The sequence below is a fragment of the Pholcus phalangioides genome, unplaced genomic scaffold (genome assembly GCF_987345545.1).
Source record: "Pholcus phalangioides strain wild (caught in Gottingen) unplaced genomic scaffold, Ppha-v1.0 ptg000027l_1, whole genome shotgun sequence".
NCBI lineage: Eukaryota > Metazoa > Arthropoda > Arachnida > Araneae > Pholcidae > Pholcus > Pholcus phalangioides.
In genome coordinates this window covers 6,805,613-6,824,898 of record NW_028301617.1, presented here as the reverse complement: position 1 = coordinate 6,824,898, position 19,286 = coordinate 6,805,613, and the positions used below count along the sequence as shown (strand labels likewise).

Below are 19,286 nucleotides of genomic sequence, written 5' to 3'. Positions count from 1 at the left end.
TGTTCATTCTGGGGAGAGGCCATTTCAATGTGACGTCTGCAAAAAAAGATTCACACGTAATAATCATTTAATGAATCACAAGCTGATCCACACAGGAGAGAAACCATACGCATGTGATTTATGTGGTAAAAGATTCCCAAACATTAGCAATTTTTCAAGACACAAACGACAGCACACCGAAGAAAAGCCACACGAATGCGGGATTTGCGGCAAAGCGTTTGCACTCAAGTTCAATTTGAAAGTTCATTTCCGACGCCACACGGGAGAAAAACCATATGAATGTGACGTTTGCGGAAAAACGTATTCGTTGTGCTCTAGTTTTCGGAACCATGAGATGACTCACACCAGAGGAAAATCATACGGGTGTGATATTTGCAGTGAAAAGTTCTCTTTAGTATCAGATGCTAACAAACACAAACGACTTCAACACCCTGAACAAAGTGGGAGTCGAAAAACAGCAACAAAAAATTTCCAACGAGTAGTTATTTATGCTCGCACCGAAAAATGCATCCCAAAGAAAACTGATTGCTCTGAAAAAAATGTTGTGCCTCACCAAATCGGCGGAAAGCTGTGATGACGCGGTCGCAACACCAGTTTGTGTGCTGGTGGAAAATAAAATTAGGCTAAAGAAAGGCGTATTTGGGAGGCGTGACTTGAATCTCTTCGATGTACTGGTATCAGGCGGACGAATTTTCACGAATCACCGATTCGTCATTCTTGTAATCACGGCCCCCACATTGGGGGGGGGGGCTGACAGGGCTCTAGCCCTGGGTCCCGGGACGGTAATCATTTTTTGGCTTTTTCACGCTATAAATTAACTGCAGAAGGGGCCCGTTAAAAGTCTGACCGAGGGGGCCGCAAAAGATCCCAGCCTAGGGGCCCCACTACAGGATGTGAGAGCCTACTTGAATTTTTATTCTTTATTGAAATCAAAGATTGACATTATTTTCGAACTCATAAATTATTTTATGATAATTACAACTATAAATGAGAATATTTTTCCCCACATTTGTATTCGTGAACGTTTTTTTTTTCGTGGAATTCATTTTAATCCACTGCAATTTTGCAGTAATGGTTCATTTCCCGCCATTGTGATTTTACCGTAGTTTCAACAATATTTGGCAACTTTGTGGTGTCTTTTTGGTGTCCTTTTTGGAGATGTCCTGTATTACCACAAAATATGGTCAGCCTATGTATGTACATTCTGGCTGAGCGGGAGAAAGGAAGATATTTCGAGCAGACGACAAGAAAGGTCAAGGATATGACGTCATGTGGAAGAAGAAAAGAAGCTTAAAAAAAAACAAGTAATCTGACTTTTTTCAGAAAATAGTCTTCGCTGCTGATAGCCGTGCATAATTCAATCAGAGCATGCAAACCAAGTCCTTTGTGGCTGTTGTTATGCAGTTTAAATTAATTCAAAAGTTTGAATACTCGTCTGCTGTACTCTGAGTGTTATACAGTAATCTTTTCTTCCCGTTAGTTCATAATTACAATGTCGTCTTTCATCAATGAATTGTCATCGATCCTTCTTTATGTATCCGCTCTACAGATGCAGGTAAGCGGTGTTGACATAATCTCTATCATGCTCATCAGCCTTGGGCAACAGTCGACGCTCGATTTTACGAACCTCCAATTTACGAATACGCTCGCGTTTTTTTTTTTTTACGAACTGGTCGTCTGTTCCGAACAGCATGCCGTAGAGAGAGCGAATGTTAAAATCCACTCTATTTTACGAACTCTCATTTCCATCAACTTTTTACGAGCTTCGTTTTTCTTCCACTCCTTTTTTTTTCCTTCGGTTATTTTATTCTTCCAGTCGCCTCCGAGTTCGTTGGAGAATAGAGGGAAAGGTAGAGCATGGGTGGAGATACGGGGGGGGGGGCATTGCCCCCTCCAGCATCAAAGGTGGAGTCGACTGATCTAATGTATATACGAACTGACATCATCATCGTGCCCCCCCCCCAGACTTCCAAGTCAATTCCCGCCTATGAGGTTGAGAGTCTCCCCCGCCCCCGATTTGCCATCATCGTCAACATGTACAGGCAGGGCCGGAACTGAAGGGGGGGGGGGGTGCGGGGCAACTGCTCCAGGCTGCAATTTCAGATTGGAAACCAGGCAAATAGCCAGAACTTTTCCCCATTTTTCAGTCACTTTCTCACATTTCGGTGGTGGGACCAGACCCCATGGGGGGGGGGGCATTGTTGCCATCGTCAAAGGTGGAGTTGACTGATCTAATGTATAAATGTATAGATATCGTGCCCCCCCCCCCCGCAGAATTTTAAGTCTTTCTCCGCCTATGCCAGACCCCCAAGTCAGCGCCAGAGTGGTGCAGTGGTAAAGATGCTCGTCTTCCACCATGAAGGTTCATGGGTTTGAATCCGGGCATAGAACGTCAGAAGCAAGCTCTTTACCTGTCGAGCCTAGGGCGACCGCCAATGGATGGAGCCGTCATTTCCCAACTCCACAGGTTGCAAATTTCCATATGGCGATATATGACTGGAGTTGGTGCGCAGTAAAGTAGAACCCCCAAGTCCTCTCGCTATGCCCTTGAAGAACACTGTTGTAAAGTTATCAGATTTTAAAGTTGTGGGTGCGGTAAAATAATGTTAGCCCCGGGCGGCAAAAATCTTAGTTATGAGTTATGGTCCTGTGTACAGGTGTTTTGCGAACACATGCTAGAAAGGAGGGTTCCTTTCTGACGAGATATCTCGGGACTGTCACTGTAAGGGTTAAATAGTTTGAAAAGTAGCCCACGCCCTTTTAAAAAATTTTTCTAATGTTCACAGGATTTTTCTTTTAGAGTATGAAAAGGGCATTGAAATTATTTGAGATTCTGCAGGCCTGTTAATAGAATGTTCACACAATATTGGTTAAAAAATCTTTAAAGAGTTACTAGTGGTGCCAATCTTACATGAAGTTACACTGTATTAAGTGCTCTTAATACAGTAGTTTGCTAACAAGCAAACATGAGTGTGTTTAAATATTGAATGATACATATGCATAATGGAATGAAGATTGCTACGACAAATGTCATCCAATATTTCAGAGCCTCGAAGTTTATGTTGTGAATTCTGACGTACTACACACATGTAATGATATACGTATTTTACATAGTTGAGCAATTTTCATGTATAGAAATAGAGATAGAGTCCTGAATTATTATCAAGATCTACATTCCACACTAATTGTTCAGACTCTAAACAAACACATAGTACTAATTTATCATTGAAATTCAGAAAAACAAAGCGTGCAACTTTTTTTTTCCTGTAGTAACCAAATAAGTTTTCAACTTATTTCTGTTAAAGATCTTATTTGATATTTTAAATTAAAATTGAGAAAAAATCAATACAAAAAAGTTTTACCTTCTTTTATAGATTGCAAAATATATCAAATCCAATAAAATGGCACTCTGTATATAAATACATTCGTCTCGAAACCTTATAATAATGTAACCCAAGCATATAACAATTGGATTGAAAAACGCACTTCAAGTGATAAATTTCATCTTTAAATTGCTCGGATCCTATGATAGGCATTGAAATATCCTGCCAACCAATCAAAGGTCTAAATTAATTTTTTTCTCTTACATATTTGTATTTATGACCCTGCCTTAAGGAACATATTGGGTAGCCCCAGAACTGAGCGGTGGGAAGGTTAACAAATATCGTTAAAAACGTGTGGTGTCGTCCTCCCTTTTATTTTTCCAGCAGTAATAACACAACACAGTACTATTTCTTTTCAGTAGAGGCAATGGATTGGCATTCCTCTCAAAAGTCATGAAAAATACCCCAAAGCAATCATTCTTTATTCGATTTTCCGATCCCCAACAAACCAGTGTCGGATAGATACCAGTGAGGATAGATTTGTGCTACGCTAGATGGCCATCTGTCTGTAATTGCTTGATAACGATGTTGACAAACACTTTCATTTTTCACCCCGCTACTTCTAGGATTACATTTACTACCATCACTATAACCAGCACCCAAAAGAATGCAGATGAATGGTTAACAAATCTGTCTGTTTTTTTAATGGCAGCCTCTTTGCGTGAAAAGTCTTTGAACGCACACAATTTCCTGTTTTTAGTTACTCCAATTATGCTAAATACTGTTCTACCGTTTGTGTCATGGCTTACTCCATCAGCCCCACAACGTTTGTCGTAAAACTACCCAGATTACATGTAACACTTTTTTTCCCTCTTGTTAATGTTACTTAAATGGGGAAAAATTAAGAAAAAAAAATATTCTATGGATTTTGTTTGAAATTAAATTTTTTTTTATCACTCTTTTTACAAATTTCTACGTGGCCCCTTTTTGCGAGATTGCCATCTGTGGGCCCCCTTGGAATATCCTGGGGCCATATAGCCCACGGTTGAGAACCACTGCGGTAGAGGATGGGGAGAAAAACAGGTAAGAGCTTTTTTTTATTTCCCTTTCTCCTTTGCGGAGTTACAGCAGAGTCGGCAATGCCAAGAAAAGGGTGCTTATACTGCTTTTTCACGAAAGGAATAATTCCAGAGTAAATAAAAGTGCTCAATAATTTGGATATCACTGTTTAATAATGGGGAATACCATAGTATGACATGGTGGCCCGCAGGCTTCCTGAAAAGTTTTAATTTAGCCCATAGAGAGAGAGAGTGTCTGGAAGGTTGAGGACTCCTGGTCTGAAAAAATCTGGTTCATTATAAAAATCGAACATGAAGAGAGGAAACAATTAAATGACCAGCACGGTTCTTCTAGTGTTGAGCAACCAGTGGTGGTAACGAACGTCTTTTTTGCTAAAACAATAAAACATTTTAAAAAATTTTATAACACATTAACAATTACGGGTTAATGCGGCAGTTGTCAGTGCATGTAATGTAAAATATGAGTTGAACGAATATTTGTTTCCAGTTGCAAATGCATTTTTGATTTCTATGCTATTAATTAGCTGCATTTTAATTCTATGCAATTTATATATTCTTACTCCAAATTTATTGTTTTAAAAGAAACTGGAATAATACAGTTTGTGCTTCATATAACAACCCCTTCTCCTGTTAAAAACGGATGTTATATTGGGAGGGTCATTGTACCACAAGAGCTCACTGGTGACTGCAAAAAAGAGGTTTTACTGTACTTTTACATCTTGATTGATCTGTATAGATATTAATGTTATTAAGCCCTTTACGTGCAGGCTTCTGGCAACAAATTTGTGCGATGTGTAGTTGAACTAGCGAAGATAAATCTCAAAAACTGATATTGTTTACATATGTTAAATGAAGGCAAAAGGTGAAAGGGGAGAAGGCTTTCTTGGTTATGCTTTTCCAAAATGTTATACTATATATTTTGTAATCATCCAACAGTAGCGGGGGAGAAATGCTAAGGAAAAGAAAAGAGACAATATTTTCTTTTACAGGATTATCAGTTAAGAGTCCCGAAGGAAGGGAAAGAGAGCTTGAATGTATTTCTTGCACTTGCACAAGGCAGAGATTCGTTAAGAGATTAAATAAATATTAGTTTGATGCGTTAATAAAGTTTCAAATTAGCAACTGATGTGATAATTTTTGTTTCCTCTGCAGGCGCTTGAAGAGCCTCATTGAAACAGCTTTTTCTGGAAGACCTTATCCGCATTTTGAAAATAGAAACATGAAAAATATAACGACTGATGAAAAGTGTGGATGCCCGAGGGATTACTCGATGATGTTGAATAATGTCTGTGCTTGATCAAAACCTAGCTTCTGTCACATTTTGTTGTATGAATGACTTTTGAGATGGCATGTATTCAGTAAGATTTCTTTCATGAAAATGATCGTTCCCATAGGAGGAAAGCTTATCTACAAATGAGCAGAAAAATAGCAATGGAAGCTAAACGAAACCTATTGACTGGGTAGTGGGGCAGAGACATCATTCTAAATGAAAAACTATTGCTAAATTACATCTGCTGCCACAAAAATTGATTGCAATTCAACGATTGAAAATAAAATGCAAAAGGAACATCAACACCGAGAGAGAAGCAATTGAAATTGGCTTTTAGGTACTGTCTCATCAGTTGTGGGTGCTAGCATATGAATTTGGAAAGTAAAATTCTCCCATCTAGCTTTGCTGTTTCGTGATCAAAAGATGTCTGAATCTAAAAACAAAGACTTTGATTGCATCGTTTGTGGTAGAAATTTCGCAAGTCATTCCCAATTAACTGTTCATTTTCGTAGTCACTCTGAGAAAAAACATGAATGCGATTTGTGCAGCAAAAAGTTCGCAGGTAAATCAGAGTTACAGAGGCACATGAGGATTCACTCTGGGGAGAAGCCATTTAAATGTGATGTTTGTGATAAAAAATTCACACAGCTTCCCCACTTTGCTGAGCATTATCGAATCCATACTGGAGAAAAGCCATACGAGTGCGAACAATGCAATAAAAAATTCACCTTCCGCTCACAGTTGAAACAGCACAAAATGACACACTCAGGAGAGATGCCGTTCCAGTGTGACATCTGTGGCAAAACATTCACGCGTAAAAATAGACTGATTTCTCATCATCGGATCCACACTGGAGAGAAGCCATATGAGTGTGATTTATGCACTAAAAAATTTGCGCGTGTCTCAGACCTGAAAAGGCACAAAACTCTGCACTCTGTAGAAAATCCACATCGGTGTGGCGCTTGTGGTAAAAAATTCACAAAACCTTCAGAGTTGACAAAACATAACTTGATACACACTGGAGAAAAGCCACATGAGTGTCAAGTTTGTGGCAAACGATTCGGAATAAAGTCGAGCCTAAAAACTCATTATCTTATTCACACAGGAGAAAAACCATACGAGTGTTTGGTTTGTGATGCGAAGTTCACGAAGCAATTTTCTTTGCAAGAACATGAGAGGATACACAATGGAGAAAAACCTCTGTCATGTGACGTTTGCAAGGAAACGTTCTCATTCACATATGCTTTAAAGAAGCACAAAAGTTTTCACTCTGAGCGGAACCCAAATGAGTGTAATGCTTGTGGTAAAATTTTCCTTCAGTCTTCAGACTTGATGATTCATATTCGAACTCATGCCAAAGAAAAATCATACAAGTGTATCATTTGCTCTAAAAAATTTCGATACATTTCAGGTTTAAATACACACCAAAGAACACACAATGAAGGAAAGTCACACGAATGTGATGTTTGTGGCAAAACATTCACAACACGGTCTTACTTTGAAGTTCATTATCGAAACCACACGACTGAAAATCTGCATGAATGTGACATTTGCAAGAAGAAATTTTCAACCAGCTCAGCCTTACGAAGGCACAACCTGGCCCACTCGAGGGAGGAAAAGCATCAGTGTAGTGTTTGTGGCAGTAGATACAAACGATTGAAGGACCTAACTGTTCATCAACGAATCCATAAGACTAAATGTGGCATTTGCAGTGAAAATTGTGACTGTGCCTCGAATGTAAGCGAGCCCAAAAGAATACAACACCCTGGAGAAAGATCAATAAACATGGAGTCATGTGCAAAGAAATTATTTCAGCGAGTTGTCATTTCTGCTCACACAGAAACATTCAGTCCGAAGGGAATAGATTCACAAGAAGCCATTGTTCCTACAAGAGTAGAAGAATTCACATGATTATGATGAACGGACAGGAGAATTCTGAAGAAATATCAATCCAATTCACCGGTTGTTGCTGGCAACTTGAACACTAATCAGCGAGTGAACTATGTTTCCTACTCTTTATAGTAATTCTACTTCTATGCACACAACATTATTAACTGTATGTCTCATAAAATGATGAAATATTAGGTGCGGAGAATTTGATAAGACATGCTACTTGGTTGGGCTACTTGCCCTTACCATAAAATCCTATTTAAGTACGCCGAGAGAATCGCAACACATGAAATTAAGATATTTTTTGTGTGAATTTAAAAAAAAAAAATTCTGCTCCCCTCCTTATGCATGGAATGAAGGCACATTATTTACCAATGATTTTCCTGATGCTTGCGTGAATCAGTCAGTCGATCCTCTGTTTGTGAACTTGATTTGTTCCGGAAGTCCATTATCAAACCAAAAAAATTTTTGCTCATAGGAATCAATGTAAAATTAATTAGTTCGTTCCTGGGATCCCGAAGAATTTAGTGTGAACAGTGCTTTATGCTCAAGTGCATAACGTAAAAGAGGGAGAAAATCGCTAACCTTAGAAAGTAACAGGCTTATGTATATCCCATATCCAGGCAAAGCCAAACCAAGTTTATTTTGGTTAATATCATCTATAATCTCAGTGTCAAAGCCCTTCTGCCTGCAAATGGTTCGTAAGTCACTTGATGCCAAGCTTTATCAATAAGAACTATGGGCATTGCAGTACAGTAAAACCCCTCTTGAAACCGTCATCCCTCTAACAGCCAAATAATAATTTCCCTCGTATAATCAAAGAATGCATTTCAAATCCCTGATAACGGTCATCGCTCTTTTCTCAGGAAATTTTTTTTGTCCCTCTGGTGTTCATAAAAGAGGGGATTTTACTGTATTTTAAATTTTGTTTCCAGAAGTCTATGAGTGTCAATTAAATGTCGGAGATTATTGCTTGGAAAAATTGTTTGATATACACCTCTCTCTCTCTAAAAGTTTGAAATGTCCTGCTGATCCATGGGCTAGATCAGGGCTGAACAAATCTCGCCCAGACAGGTCGCCGCAGTAACTTAGAGAAATTTAGCTGCCAATCTTAATTTTTATGTTTGAAAACTGAATTGAAGTCTTGGGACCACAAAATTTTCTGAAATTATATCAGCCGGTCTGCTAGGAGGGAAAGTGGTCCCGTTGAATTCAAAGAATACGCTATTTTGGATAAATTTTGTCTGGGAAAAATGTTGTTCGATTAAATTTCCAGGTTTTTCGAACCCTAGGCTAGATAAGAGGAGTTATATTTTGAGAAAAGAATTTTAAAAAAATCATGTGACTTTTCTATTGTTTCTCCCGATTTAGTATAATTATTTCCTGCTGGCTTGTTTGTAAACCGAATCATTTTTTGTTCGTAAACTGAGGGTTGATTGTACTGTAGATAGTTTTTCCATTCTCTGTTGGAAAGTTCTTGAAACACTACTTGCTGTTCTTGACTATTATCATGATGAAATGGGGGAGGGGTAAAAACATCATCATTCTAGACAATTGCGTTATTCTTAAACTGTGGCAGTACTACGATACTCGTGACTTTTTATCAGGATGATAGTAGTGCACAGTTCAGTTTTGTGTTGATCTGCTTATACATTGGTTATGGAAGATAGCTATTGCACTCTTACAAGTCTGATCTTAAACTAATCCAGCATTTATATGTAGAACTATTTTATGTACAGTTCGTCACATATATATATAGTTGATGCTGCTTAATGTGATCACATTATCACGACGAGATATCAGCTGACGAAATGTTCTGCGGTAAAAATCCCCATACATGTAATAGTGCATTTTTGCACTTGTTCTTAAAATTCTTCCAAATTGTTCTGCAGTAGCACTAATTGTTCTGCAACGTACGTCACAGATTTTGGCACATTCTGCTTTGGGGATGTTAAGTAACACGTACAATTTTACTTCAGATGTGAAATAGGAAAATTCTTTTATTACAAATTTCAGAAAATAAAATTTTCACTGTTTTTCGAATTTCGTTGAAATAAAAACAGTTGATAACACTAATTAAAATAGTGTTATCAACTGGAGAGGTTTCTCAAAATACTTTTAGCCCTGGTTTTATATATTCTGTGGGAGAAGGAAATCTGCATTCAAATATTCATACATAATTGCAAAATATACAGGAATGCTGCAAAATATACACACACAAGACAATTTAATTAAAATTAACAAAAAATCATAATGAAATAAATTGTCTAAAATTTAATGTAAATTCAGAATCGAATTGAAAGTAAGAAAAATAATTGACAGTAATAATTCGAGTAACCCCCCCCCCCCCCATGAAGATTCAGAATAAATTAAATAATTCTAGCATTTATGAAAATTAAGACTCCGTGACGTCATTATTGCTATAAGTACAGGGACGGCCCCTCAAAAGATGGGGGCCTGGTGCGTCCGTATCTGTCATACACCCCCTAATGGCGGCTCTGTTTTTACGGTAGATACTAAGAAATCCTTTACTTATTTTTTATTCATCCCCCCCCCCCCATCAAAATTTTAAAATTATGTTTTTGAACTAATTCACACACATGATTTTTCTGGTCTGAATATTCTATCAAATACATTATGAAATAAAATTACGAATAACTTACCCTTTTGTTGCTGGTCTTCATTACTTACTTACGGGCCTATATTTGTTTTACTGCATTTCAATATTTTACTTTTTGGAGATCATTATATGGATACTGGTAGGAGTGAAATTCCTTACATTTCGCTTTCACTGGATGTTGATGAACTCTGTGATGGATTGATGATTAGCCCTTCAACCGTCAGATCGACCTTAACATCCAGTTGCCACAGCTTCTCCTGCTCGATGATATGAGAAATTGCATTTCACCAGTTGTCCACTGTCACACCATCCAAAGCAGTTGCTAATAATTCACAGACGTCTGTCTGGAAGTTTTAAAGTTTTGTTGTTTCGACCAACATATCCCTTACCTTATCTCCAAATTAATTCTATCGGATTCAGCATCCAATGGTATGGAGGTAACCGGAGGACTTTGTGACCTGCATGTTTTGCTACTTCATCTACGACGTACTTATCACATTAACTTTTGTACTTTTCCACAACCTGTAGTAGTGCCACTTTGATAAGGGAGTCGTCCATTATTTCGTTTTTTTGCTTCAACCAGTTGATATCCTGTTTCTTCCAAGACGAATTTGGTTTTTTTTCTCCCACGTGAACGCTGTGATAGGGAGCGTTGTCTATCGATGACACTATCTGGATGCAGTTTGGGCAGTATGCTCTCAAACCAGGTCTTGAAAACGTCACTATTCATATCCTCGTGATAATCTCCGGACTTTTTGGACTCGAATAACAGTAGGCTGCCTTCTCAAAAACCACTATCACTTCCAATGTGGGCTATGATTAGCCTTCTACCTTTCCCAACGGGGGCTTTCAACCCTGTCGATAAACCCTCCAGGTACGCTTGTCGTTTTGTCTTTATTGTGCTGTCAGACCACGCTTGAGACTAGTTTTGTGCCTTTCATTAATCCAAGTCCCATCTAAAAAGTAGATAGTTTTACCTTCATCTCGAACATGCCTGATTGCTCTCAAGTACTGCCTCCACCATAATATTACGTCATCTCTTTTGACAATGACAGGGGTCTTGCTCCTGGCTTTATACTCAAATCCAAGACTTGTGATTAATGTGTAAAGCATCGTTCTTCTCGAATTCGGCAAATCTGGATCGTCATTAATGCATTGCAGAATTTTATTCAAAGTTGGAATTTCATTTCTTCTAAAATAATTGTGAATCATCACCCGCACTGCACTTTGCACAAAATCATCACATTTACCAAGCACAGGTTTTTCTTTTCTCATTTTCTTACCTGGTGTAACAATTGTTCCGGTGTCTTGAAACTCTTTCTGAGCTCTCTGTACACTAGTTCTGCTGTCATATTCTCTAAGTCTTTAACAGATGAAATTGGATTTTTCTTTGAGATCTCTTCAGAGACATTATTCTCAAATTATTATTTTTTCTGCGCTACTCAGTGGCTTACCTTGCTGGTGTTTTAAGCCCGATGTGCCGGGAACAGATTCTGACTTGTTAATTAATTAGAAAATTACGTTGGAAATAAAAAAAAGGTTAAAATTATCTCCAAATACGATTCGTAAAAATTTAATATCAAATATAGTCAAAAATTAATTTTATAAAATCGATTCATATGTACAGAAGACAAAAAAAAAAGGAAAAATAGATTGTGAACAAAAAAACTGTGTGCTACTCAAGAGAGCTGTTTCAGCAATACTGCGAAGTTTTTTTTTGCGAATGCACTCGTTACGATAAGTAACCCCCACCCCATCCCTTCGAGTTTCCTAGCGCAGGGGTAAAAAGAAGGAGAAAAAAAATCTTGTTACCCCAACGAAATTTTTGTTGTTTAGTTATAGGCACCTAATAAAACGCAGCTGCAAATGATATTTCAACTGGCTTTTCGAAACCAGACACGCACATATATGTTGGCAAAGCGAGATCTCTTGAAGTGTAGCCAACAATCCCGAAAGGCGATGAGTAGCCAACTGTTGTAATTTTTAATAATTTTTTGCCGCTTTAATAATTGAACTGCAAAGCAAATTTTTCCGTTTTATGTATTTCTTGGTGAGATAAATGTACTTTTTAATTACATTTTCTTTATGGGATGAAGCTTATTGACCCTTTCCTTGGCAGTGAAGTTCAGGAGTCCGCATGGGAAAAAATTCTTCAAACGCTAATTTTTTTTCCATTCGAGTGTGAATGCCAGTATGCATAGTAAGAGTCGCAACTGTCTACTGATTACTGTAGGAAGGCGAGAACAAACTAGACATCTGTGGAAAACTCGGGCAAAATTTAGTGAACTAATTAAAACTTTCCGAACCAGCTGATGATTAAATGCTAAAGCACTGAACATTAGAGTTAAGACTTGGCGGCAATGAGTGAGTGAGAAACTCAACCACAAGCCGTGTTCAAACAGACTTAAATAAAAAGATTTCGGACTAGTTGATCGACGGAACTCATCTGTATTCAAATGGAAGATGTTATGTTGCAAGGAAATTAACATAATCAAACAACATACAAAAATATAGACGGGTTAAAGTTAGTGGTGTAAGTCATTAATCCTTATTTGGAAAAAAAAGGGTTTACAAAAATTTTTGTGATTTCTCAATTTAGAGGTGAACAATTAAAGATGTGACAGTTCATTATTCTTTCAAAAGTTCAGCACTTCCAGATTGCATTTCTGGACGTATAATTGTTGAAAATGTTACTTACACCACTGTAAATTTAACCTGTCCATATCGATCATTGGCGTACGCAAAGGAGGGGGGTTTGGGGTTCTAACCACCCTTCCCATGAGCCAAGATCAGTGTGTTATTTTGCAGGAAAAAAAATCTAAGCCCCCCCCCCCCCCTCCCCCGTCGAGAAAATACAAATACAACGCCACAACAGGCAAAATGCCCAACGAGGTGGCTGATACTGCAAAGACAAAGAATTTCATGCAGAATTCTGCGTATGGCTATGATCACGATATTACACAACATCTAAATGGCAAATGGCAACACTCCGCAATACAGGACAAACTGGTCTATAACATAGGTATATGTGTCTTATTTCCTCATTCTGTAGAATGCGATGAATTTGGAAACAGCTTTTCATAATTCTGTAGCTGTGACGGATAGTATGCAATGAATGTTCTTTTCTATGTATAGATGCACCTATAATTATCTTCTTTTATTGCGGTGTAGGATAATTTAATTATTTATAGATATAATAAAAATATCGCATCACTGTGCTAGAATTGCTATTCTGTCCCGACAGACCAGTCACGACCCAGGCTCTGTCCCTCCCGGGATATAAGCCTTTTACCCTTGCGGGTTGGGTCGCGCTGGGGAGAGTCAGGGGCACCGGGATTCTATTCTGTCCCGGTTCATAAAGTGCAGGAAGATAAGGAGGTGAAGTGAACACAGTGTCATTTTTACTTAGTTTTTAGTGCGCCGTGCGAGAAATAACGGGCAACTTGATTCCTAAGTTACGGCTACTTGAGATCGATTTTGAATATTCCTGTGCAGAGGTGGCTCGAGTTAATCTTTCGCCTCTAATGGCAAACCTAGCAGAAGGCTGACTGTAAAGATGATGTATTACGAGGTGATTTTTATTAAGAAATTTATTTCAAAGATGTTTCTGGTGCTCCAGTGACGGGACAAGTGAAAAGCGATATTTTCCCTTTGATTTCATTTGACCGTTCTGGAAAAAATACAGGTGAGGGAAACCGAAATGCAAACTTGCCCCTTGTGATCTATGTTATTCAGATATGGTTCAAAAGCGGGATGTCATGTGAATTTTTCCTGTGTGAAACTTTTACAAATTTTGGAGTTAAATTGAAGTGTGTCTGCTGCTGCCTTTTACAACCTTTCGCCTGCGTGCACCGCACCCCTTGCACCATCAGTTAAGCTGTGTCTGTCCCTGTGTGAGGAGACCCCTAGTTAAACTAGTGTTTCTCAAGACAGGACAGTTTGTCGTCAGACAGACTTTAACTTTTAAATGCATATTCAAATATTAATGATGTTCAAATAACGAATTAGACTCATTACACACACGCTGTCACTTAATGGTTCGCCAAAGTGTTTGACATTTCACTGGCCCTCGGATTCAGAAAGGTGGAGAAACGGCGCGTTCAACGATCGGTTTCAACTTTTGTTGAGCGTACGGCCAATATTGTGCATTCTCCGTACAAAGTAGACCTATTCTACAAGAGATTTAATTCACCGGTATTTTCAGATTTTAAATCAGAAAGGCGTATGAGCTGAGGGCCGTAACATGATTTCTGTCTGGAAAGACGAACGTGATTTGTCTCCCTCTCACTATGGAACTTCATATCTTCTCCGACCTCAAATAAACTATCATTTATGAAATACGAGTTTCGGAGGAGGAAGAAATTAGGTCTTTTGCAAAGACGTCATAATCAGCATCATTTTGAGGGACAGGCACAGCAAGTTTCCCCCCCCCCCCCCCATAGAAATCAATGTTAAAAGTGCTGATTTCACTGGAATTGAAGGAATTCAGTGAGGTGTGTTTTTTGCCATGTTTAATCATTCCAAAAACCGAATTGAATTCATATTTTTTTAATCTTTAGTTTACTTAGGGGTATGAAGCCGAGAAAATTTCATATAAAAGTCTTTTGAGTTGGATATACGTGCAATAACATTGATTTTAAACTTTTTATTTATATTTTATTAAGAGTGGAAACAAAAATATGTTTACAATGCAATCTATAGGTCATTATGAATATTAGAAATTTTACAGATTTAATTGAGGTATTATTCAACTCAAAAGCTGACAGATCGATACTTTACACTTGAAGAAAAAGAAAATCGAAGTACAGTGAAACCTCGCTACAACGATACTCTATATAACGATAAATTCCTCTAAACAATATTTTTTCTTTTTTTGGAAATGTCTATACTCTAATGTTAAACTGCTGCTTCTCGATATAACGATAATCTCTCTATAACTATAATAGCCTATGGATATATATAACAGCTGTTTTTGATTCAGATTTAAATTCATGGTCATTGAGAAAAAGATTAAGATTTTCTTGATATCCCGAATCAGAGATCACTTGGGAAAAACAGACAGTTCACGTGGTTTCATTAAATGGTGACACTTTCACGTTTGGTGGTCTTCAAAATTCTGAGCATTTTAATTAAGCGTGTTTCAGCTGCTGCTGTGTCTATTCGTAAAAATATTATTTTGCTATATTCATAATAGCGAAATAAATATTTTACGGCAACGCGTGGAAGAATACAAACATTTCCATTTTTGGCTTTTATATAGCAAGCAGTATACATAATATTTTCCAGATGTGCCATGCAAAAGATCGAAAATATTATTTCAGACACTTGATGTATTTAAAAACAATAATAAATGGATATAGTGATGTTAAAATGATAATTTTTGTTTCTTCTGCAGGCACTTCAAGAACCTCATGAAAACTGAGTCAGACAAAAATTCAGCATTCAACCAGAGCGGTCTATTCGTATTAGGAAAGTAAAAGCACACACACAACATAAATTGTGACATTTTTTTAAAAAACGTAGGCCTACTCGTGTTCTATTGTAGATCACATATCTATGATGCATCCTTTGCACTCGAAGGCTCTAGCAAGTGAAAATGTGCAAGAAAATGTCCCTAGATAGCCTAAACTAACATCTTATTAACCTGAGAATGATTATTTTGTTTCGCGTTCGCAGGAGAACCAACTTAAAAAAAGGCGCTACGATTGCAATACAAAGTACAAATGAAATATTAAATTTCAAAAAAGGTTTCACATATATCTCTGGCTATAAATATTCAAAGATAATATAAGTCATCTCAAAGTGTTTATTTGCAGTGTGTTTTAAAGATTTATCATTAGAAAGATCGAAAGGAGGTGGTTCCTCTTCTTTGTGCAAGCACCAGATGTCTCAAACCGAAGTTAAACGTCTGGAGTGCGACGTTTGTGGCAAGACGTTCACGCGGCCTTCCCACTTGGGTGCTCATTACCGGTACCACACCGGGGAAAAGCCACATAAGTGTAGTTTATGCGATAAAAAATTTGCGTGCATCGCAGAATTGAGAACGCACCAAACGGTGCACTCAGGAGAGAAGCCGTATGAATGTGAAGTTTGCGGTAGGAAATTCGCTCAGCGTTCTCACCTTGTTGTTCATTGTCGGATCCATACCGGAGAAAAACCATATGAGTGCCTATTATGTGGTAAAGCATTCCAACAAACCGGCAATTTAACGAGACACCAACGATTGCACACTGGTGAAAATCCGTACGAGTGTGACATCTGCAGCAAAAAGTTTGCGCGTAGTTCGGACCTGACTGCTCATTGTCTGTCCCACACTGGCGAGAATCCACACGAATGCAAGAGTTGCTACAAAAAGTTTTCCTCCAGCTTCGGTTTACACAAGCACAAGGCTCACTGCACAGGAAAGCCAAACGAGTGTGACGTCTGCGGCAAAATATTCACACGCCGTACGAGATTGAATTTGCATTATCGAATCCACACTCGAGAGAAACCATACAAGTGTGATTTGTGCAGTGAAGCATTCTCGTACATGCCAGATTTAAAAACTCATTTGACATTACACACCGGGGAAATACACACCAGTACGAGGTGTGCGACCAGAAATATTCAACGAATTGTCATTTATGCTCCCACCGAAAGTTCAACCCCAAAGAAACTCGATCAGCAAGAAGAAAATATTCTTTCTACAAAATAAAAAATTCACATGCAACACTTTAAAAACAAAGAAACTTTAAAAAATTACTAGAGAGAGATTTTTTTCTCAGCCCACAATCCTCAACCCCATCACGTGCATGCTTTTGGCAAAAAATAAATTTGGTTGATTTCTATTTGCAGTATTGGCGATAATTATAAAAAAAGCTGGTTTCCTTGTTCACATGTTGGGGAAAGGAAAGAAGAGGGAAAACTGTGCAGTAGATTTCTCTTTCGCCCCTATCTTTCTCACCTTCCCCCTACCTGTGTTCTTTCTCTTTCATATACAGCAGAATCCCGCTAATTCGAACTAATTGGGACCACGACCTGTTCGAGTTACCAGGGTTTGTATTTTAAACATGGCTTTTTTAAAACTGTAACAATAGGGAGTATCTCTATGGGTTGGATAAGAGTTACAGACCAGATAATTCCGTTTAACCAAAACAATTGTAGGGAAATTAAAGTGTTTTTTACCCTCCAAATGTTACGTAAATGCTTCAATCAATGGACCTAGGGACAGGGGTTGGTGAGTTTGTGTCATAGATGGTAAAACCGTCAAAACGAAAAAAAAATTGATTGCTCCCCCATTTATGCATATGAGGCATTATTGTGCATTTGATTATTTTTTTAAATGTTAATAAAAGTTTTTAATACAAACTTTACTACAAGAATTAATAAATTTTGGAGTTGTGAAAAAGCTGCAGTAAAAAATACTATGACAATAATGGGTTTTTTCTAATCATCAAAAATTTATACTTTATACATTTTTTTTCTAGCATTATTTCAGAAAAAAATAGAACACAAAAAAATTGTTTGAAACACACACAAAATTTGGTTTAAGAATTATATTAACATGATATTATAGCCTATGCATATTTTAATTTTATCAAAGAATGAGCATAAATTATGTTTTACAAAAGCGTTTAACACCTTACCATTTGCAAAGTAATTTAATTCTTTTTTAAAATAGACAAAAAAAAGTACAGTAATACACCACCTCAAAGTTATGCGATAGGTGGAATCAGCATCAATCACGTAAGTCAAAGTACAGTTTTCTATAGAAATACGTACAGATATTAATCAATTGGGACCAAATTTTAGAAAGAACATCTGTCTTTCTCTTTCTTACTCTGACTATAATGCTATGGTACTCTTCTATGCTGCTTCATAAGTTTAACTTGCGTTGTGACTGCAATCCGATCCGGTAAAAAAAAAGCTGTATTTGCACTCTGAAATCTGCGCAAATGAAAGTTGTGTGTTAAGTGCTTTGAATATTTTGATAACACCTCGACCAATCGAAAGCAATGAGCTGCTGGTTCTTTTTGGAGGCAAGGAAACAAAAGTTCAGCCATTAGTGGAAGTTTATTGAAAGTAATTCGTCATCTCAGAGAACGAATACATTAAAAAAAATTTTTTAAACTTGGCGGCGTTGGACTTCAGGTATAAAATTTGACCACCTCTGAAAATAGCCATCAAACAAGACTCGGGATTCCATTATAAAGTCCCGGCGATGTTTCCGTCTTTACATACTGTGACCTCTCAAAAGTTGGTGTAATTTCATTAAATATAATATTCTGATTGAATAAAACAATTGATTACTTGATTATCATTTAATCATCTCCACTATCTTAGCAATAATCGAGTGATTATGCTTAAGTTCAAAAATGAATATTTTTCACAGAAAATTGTTTAACTCTGAAATCGTGCAATATAGGGTAATGTAAGTCACCCTCTACACAAACATTTTTTTCTTGATCCGTAGAGTATCATTATATCAAGATTTCACTGTATCAGGGTTGGCAAGTTTCTGCCGTAGGTGAAAAAAACCACGGTAAAACTATCGCGGCAAAATAATAGATTCTTTCCCCATCTATCTATGCATGCGAGGTATTATTATGCACAAATATGGTTTCATAATCAATAATTTTCAGGGTTAGTAAGTTTTTCATAGCTGCCAAGTCTCCCGAATTTTAGCTTCATCGCTCGACCTCCCGAAAAGTTTTTAAATCTCCCAAATTTTTACGAAAATCACAAAAATCTCTAATTGTCCCTAATCATTCCCTACTTCATTGAAAAAAATCCCCGCTTATGAAAACAATCCGTAAGAAATTTCTTGTGGTGCATGAAGCCTCTTTTTTTTTCCCTTTCGAAGTGACGTCACACGTCGTAAATGGGGAAATTCCCTTTTTAAGGAAGTTTTACAAACCCTCTGATGGTAACAAGAAAGTTGTTTGTCTTATCGTGCAGGGAAATTGCTTAGCAGCTAATAGTCCTAGATAATAATTGAAGATTATAGTGACGCGCATACGGTCAAAATTTCTTTTGTTGAAGTTACGTACGTGTGATATAACAAAGCATGAATACTGATAAGCAAAAACATATTTAATCAATTTTAAAGATACTTATTCCGATGA

At 37.5% G+C, this 19,286-nt stretch overlaps 1 protein-coding gene across 4 annotated transcripts; it reads left to right on the top strand.

Moving 5' to 3' along the window:
- The first annotated feature begins 1,310 nt into the window (after nucleotides 1-1,310).
- LOC149068293 (uncharacterized) lies at nucleotides 1,311-18,478 on the top strand. 4 transcript variants are annotated; one of them, XR_016195206.1, is made up of 3 exons: nucleotides 1,311-1,555; nucleotides 5,555-7,667; nucleotides 15,578-16,071. XR_016195206.1 is itself a non-coding variant. In XM_089251719.1 (2 exons), the coding sequence occupies exon 2, from the start codon at nucleotides 6,096-6,098 to the stop codon at nucleotides 7,581-7,583; it is 1,488 nt and encodes a 495-aa protein (XP_089107845.1). In that variant the 5' UTR covers nucleotides 1,311-1,555; nucleotides 5,555-6,095; the 3' UTR covers nucleotides 7,584-10,224. The 4 variants fall into 4 exon arrangements, 1 of the variants encoding a protein (XP_089107845.1); XR_016195205.1 differs by having other exon boundaries at nucleotides 5,555-7,693; XR_016195207.1 differs by lacking the exon at nucleotides 5,555-7,667 and having other exon boundaries at nucleotides 15,578-18,478.
- The last annotated feature ends 808 nt before the right edge of the window (nucleotides 18,479-19,286 follow it).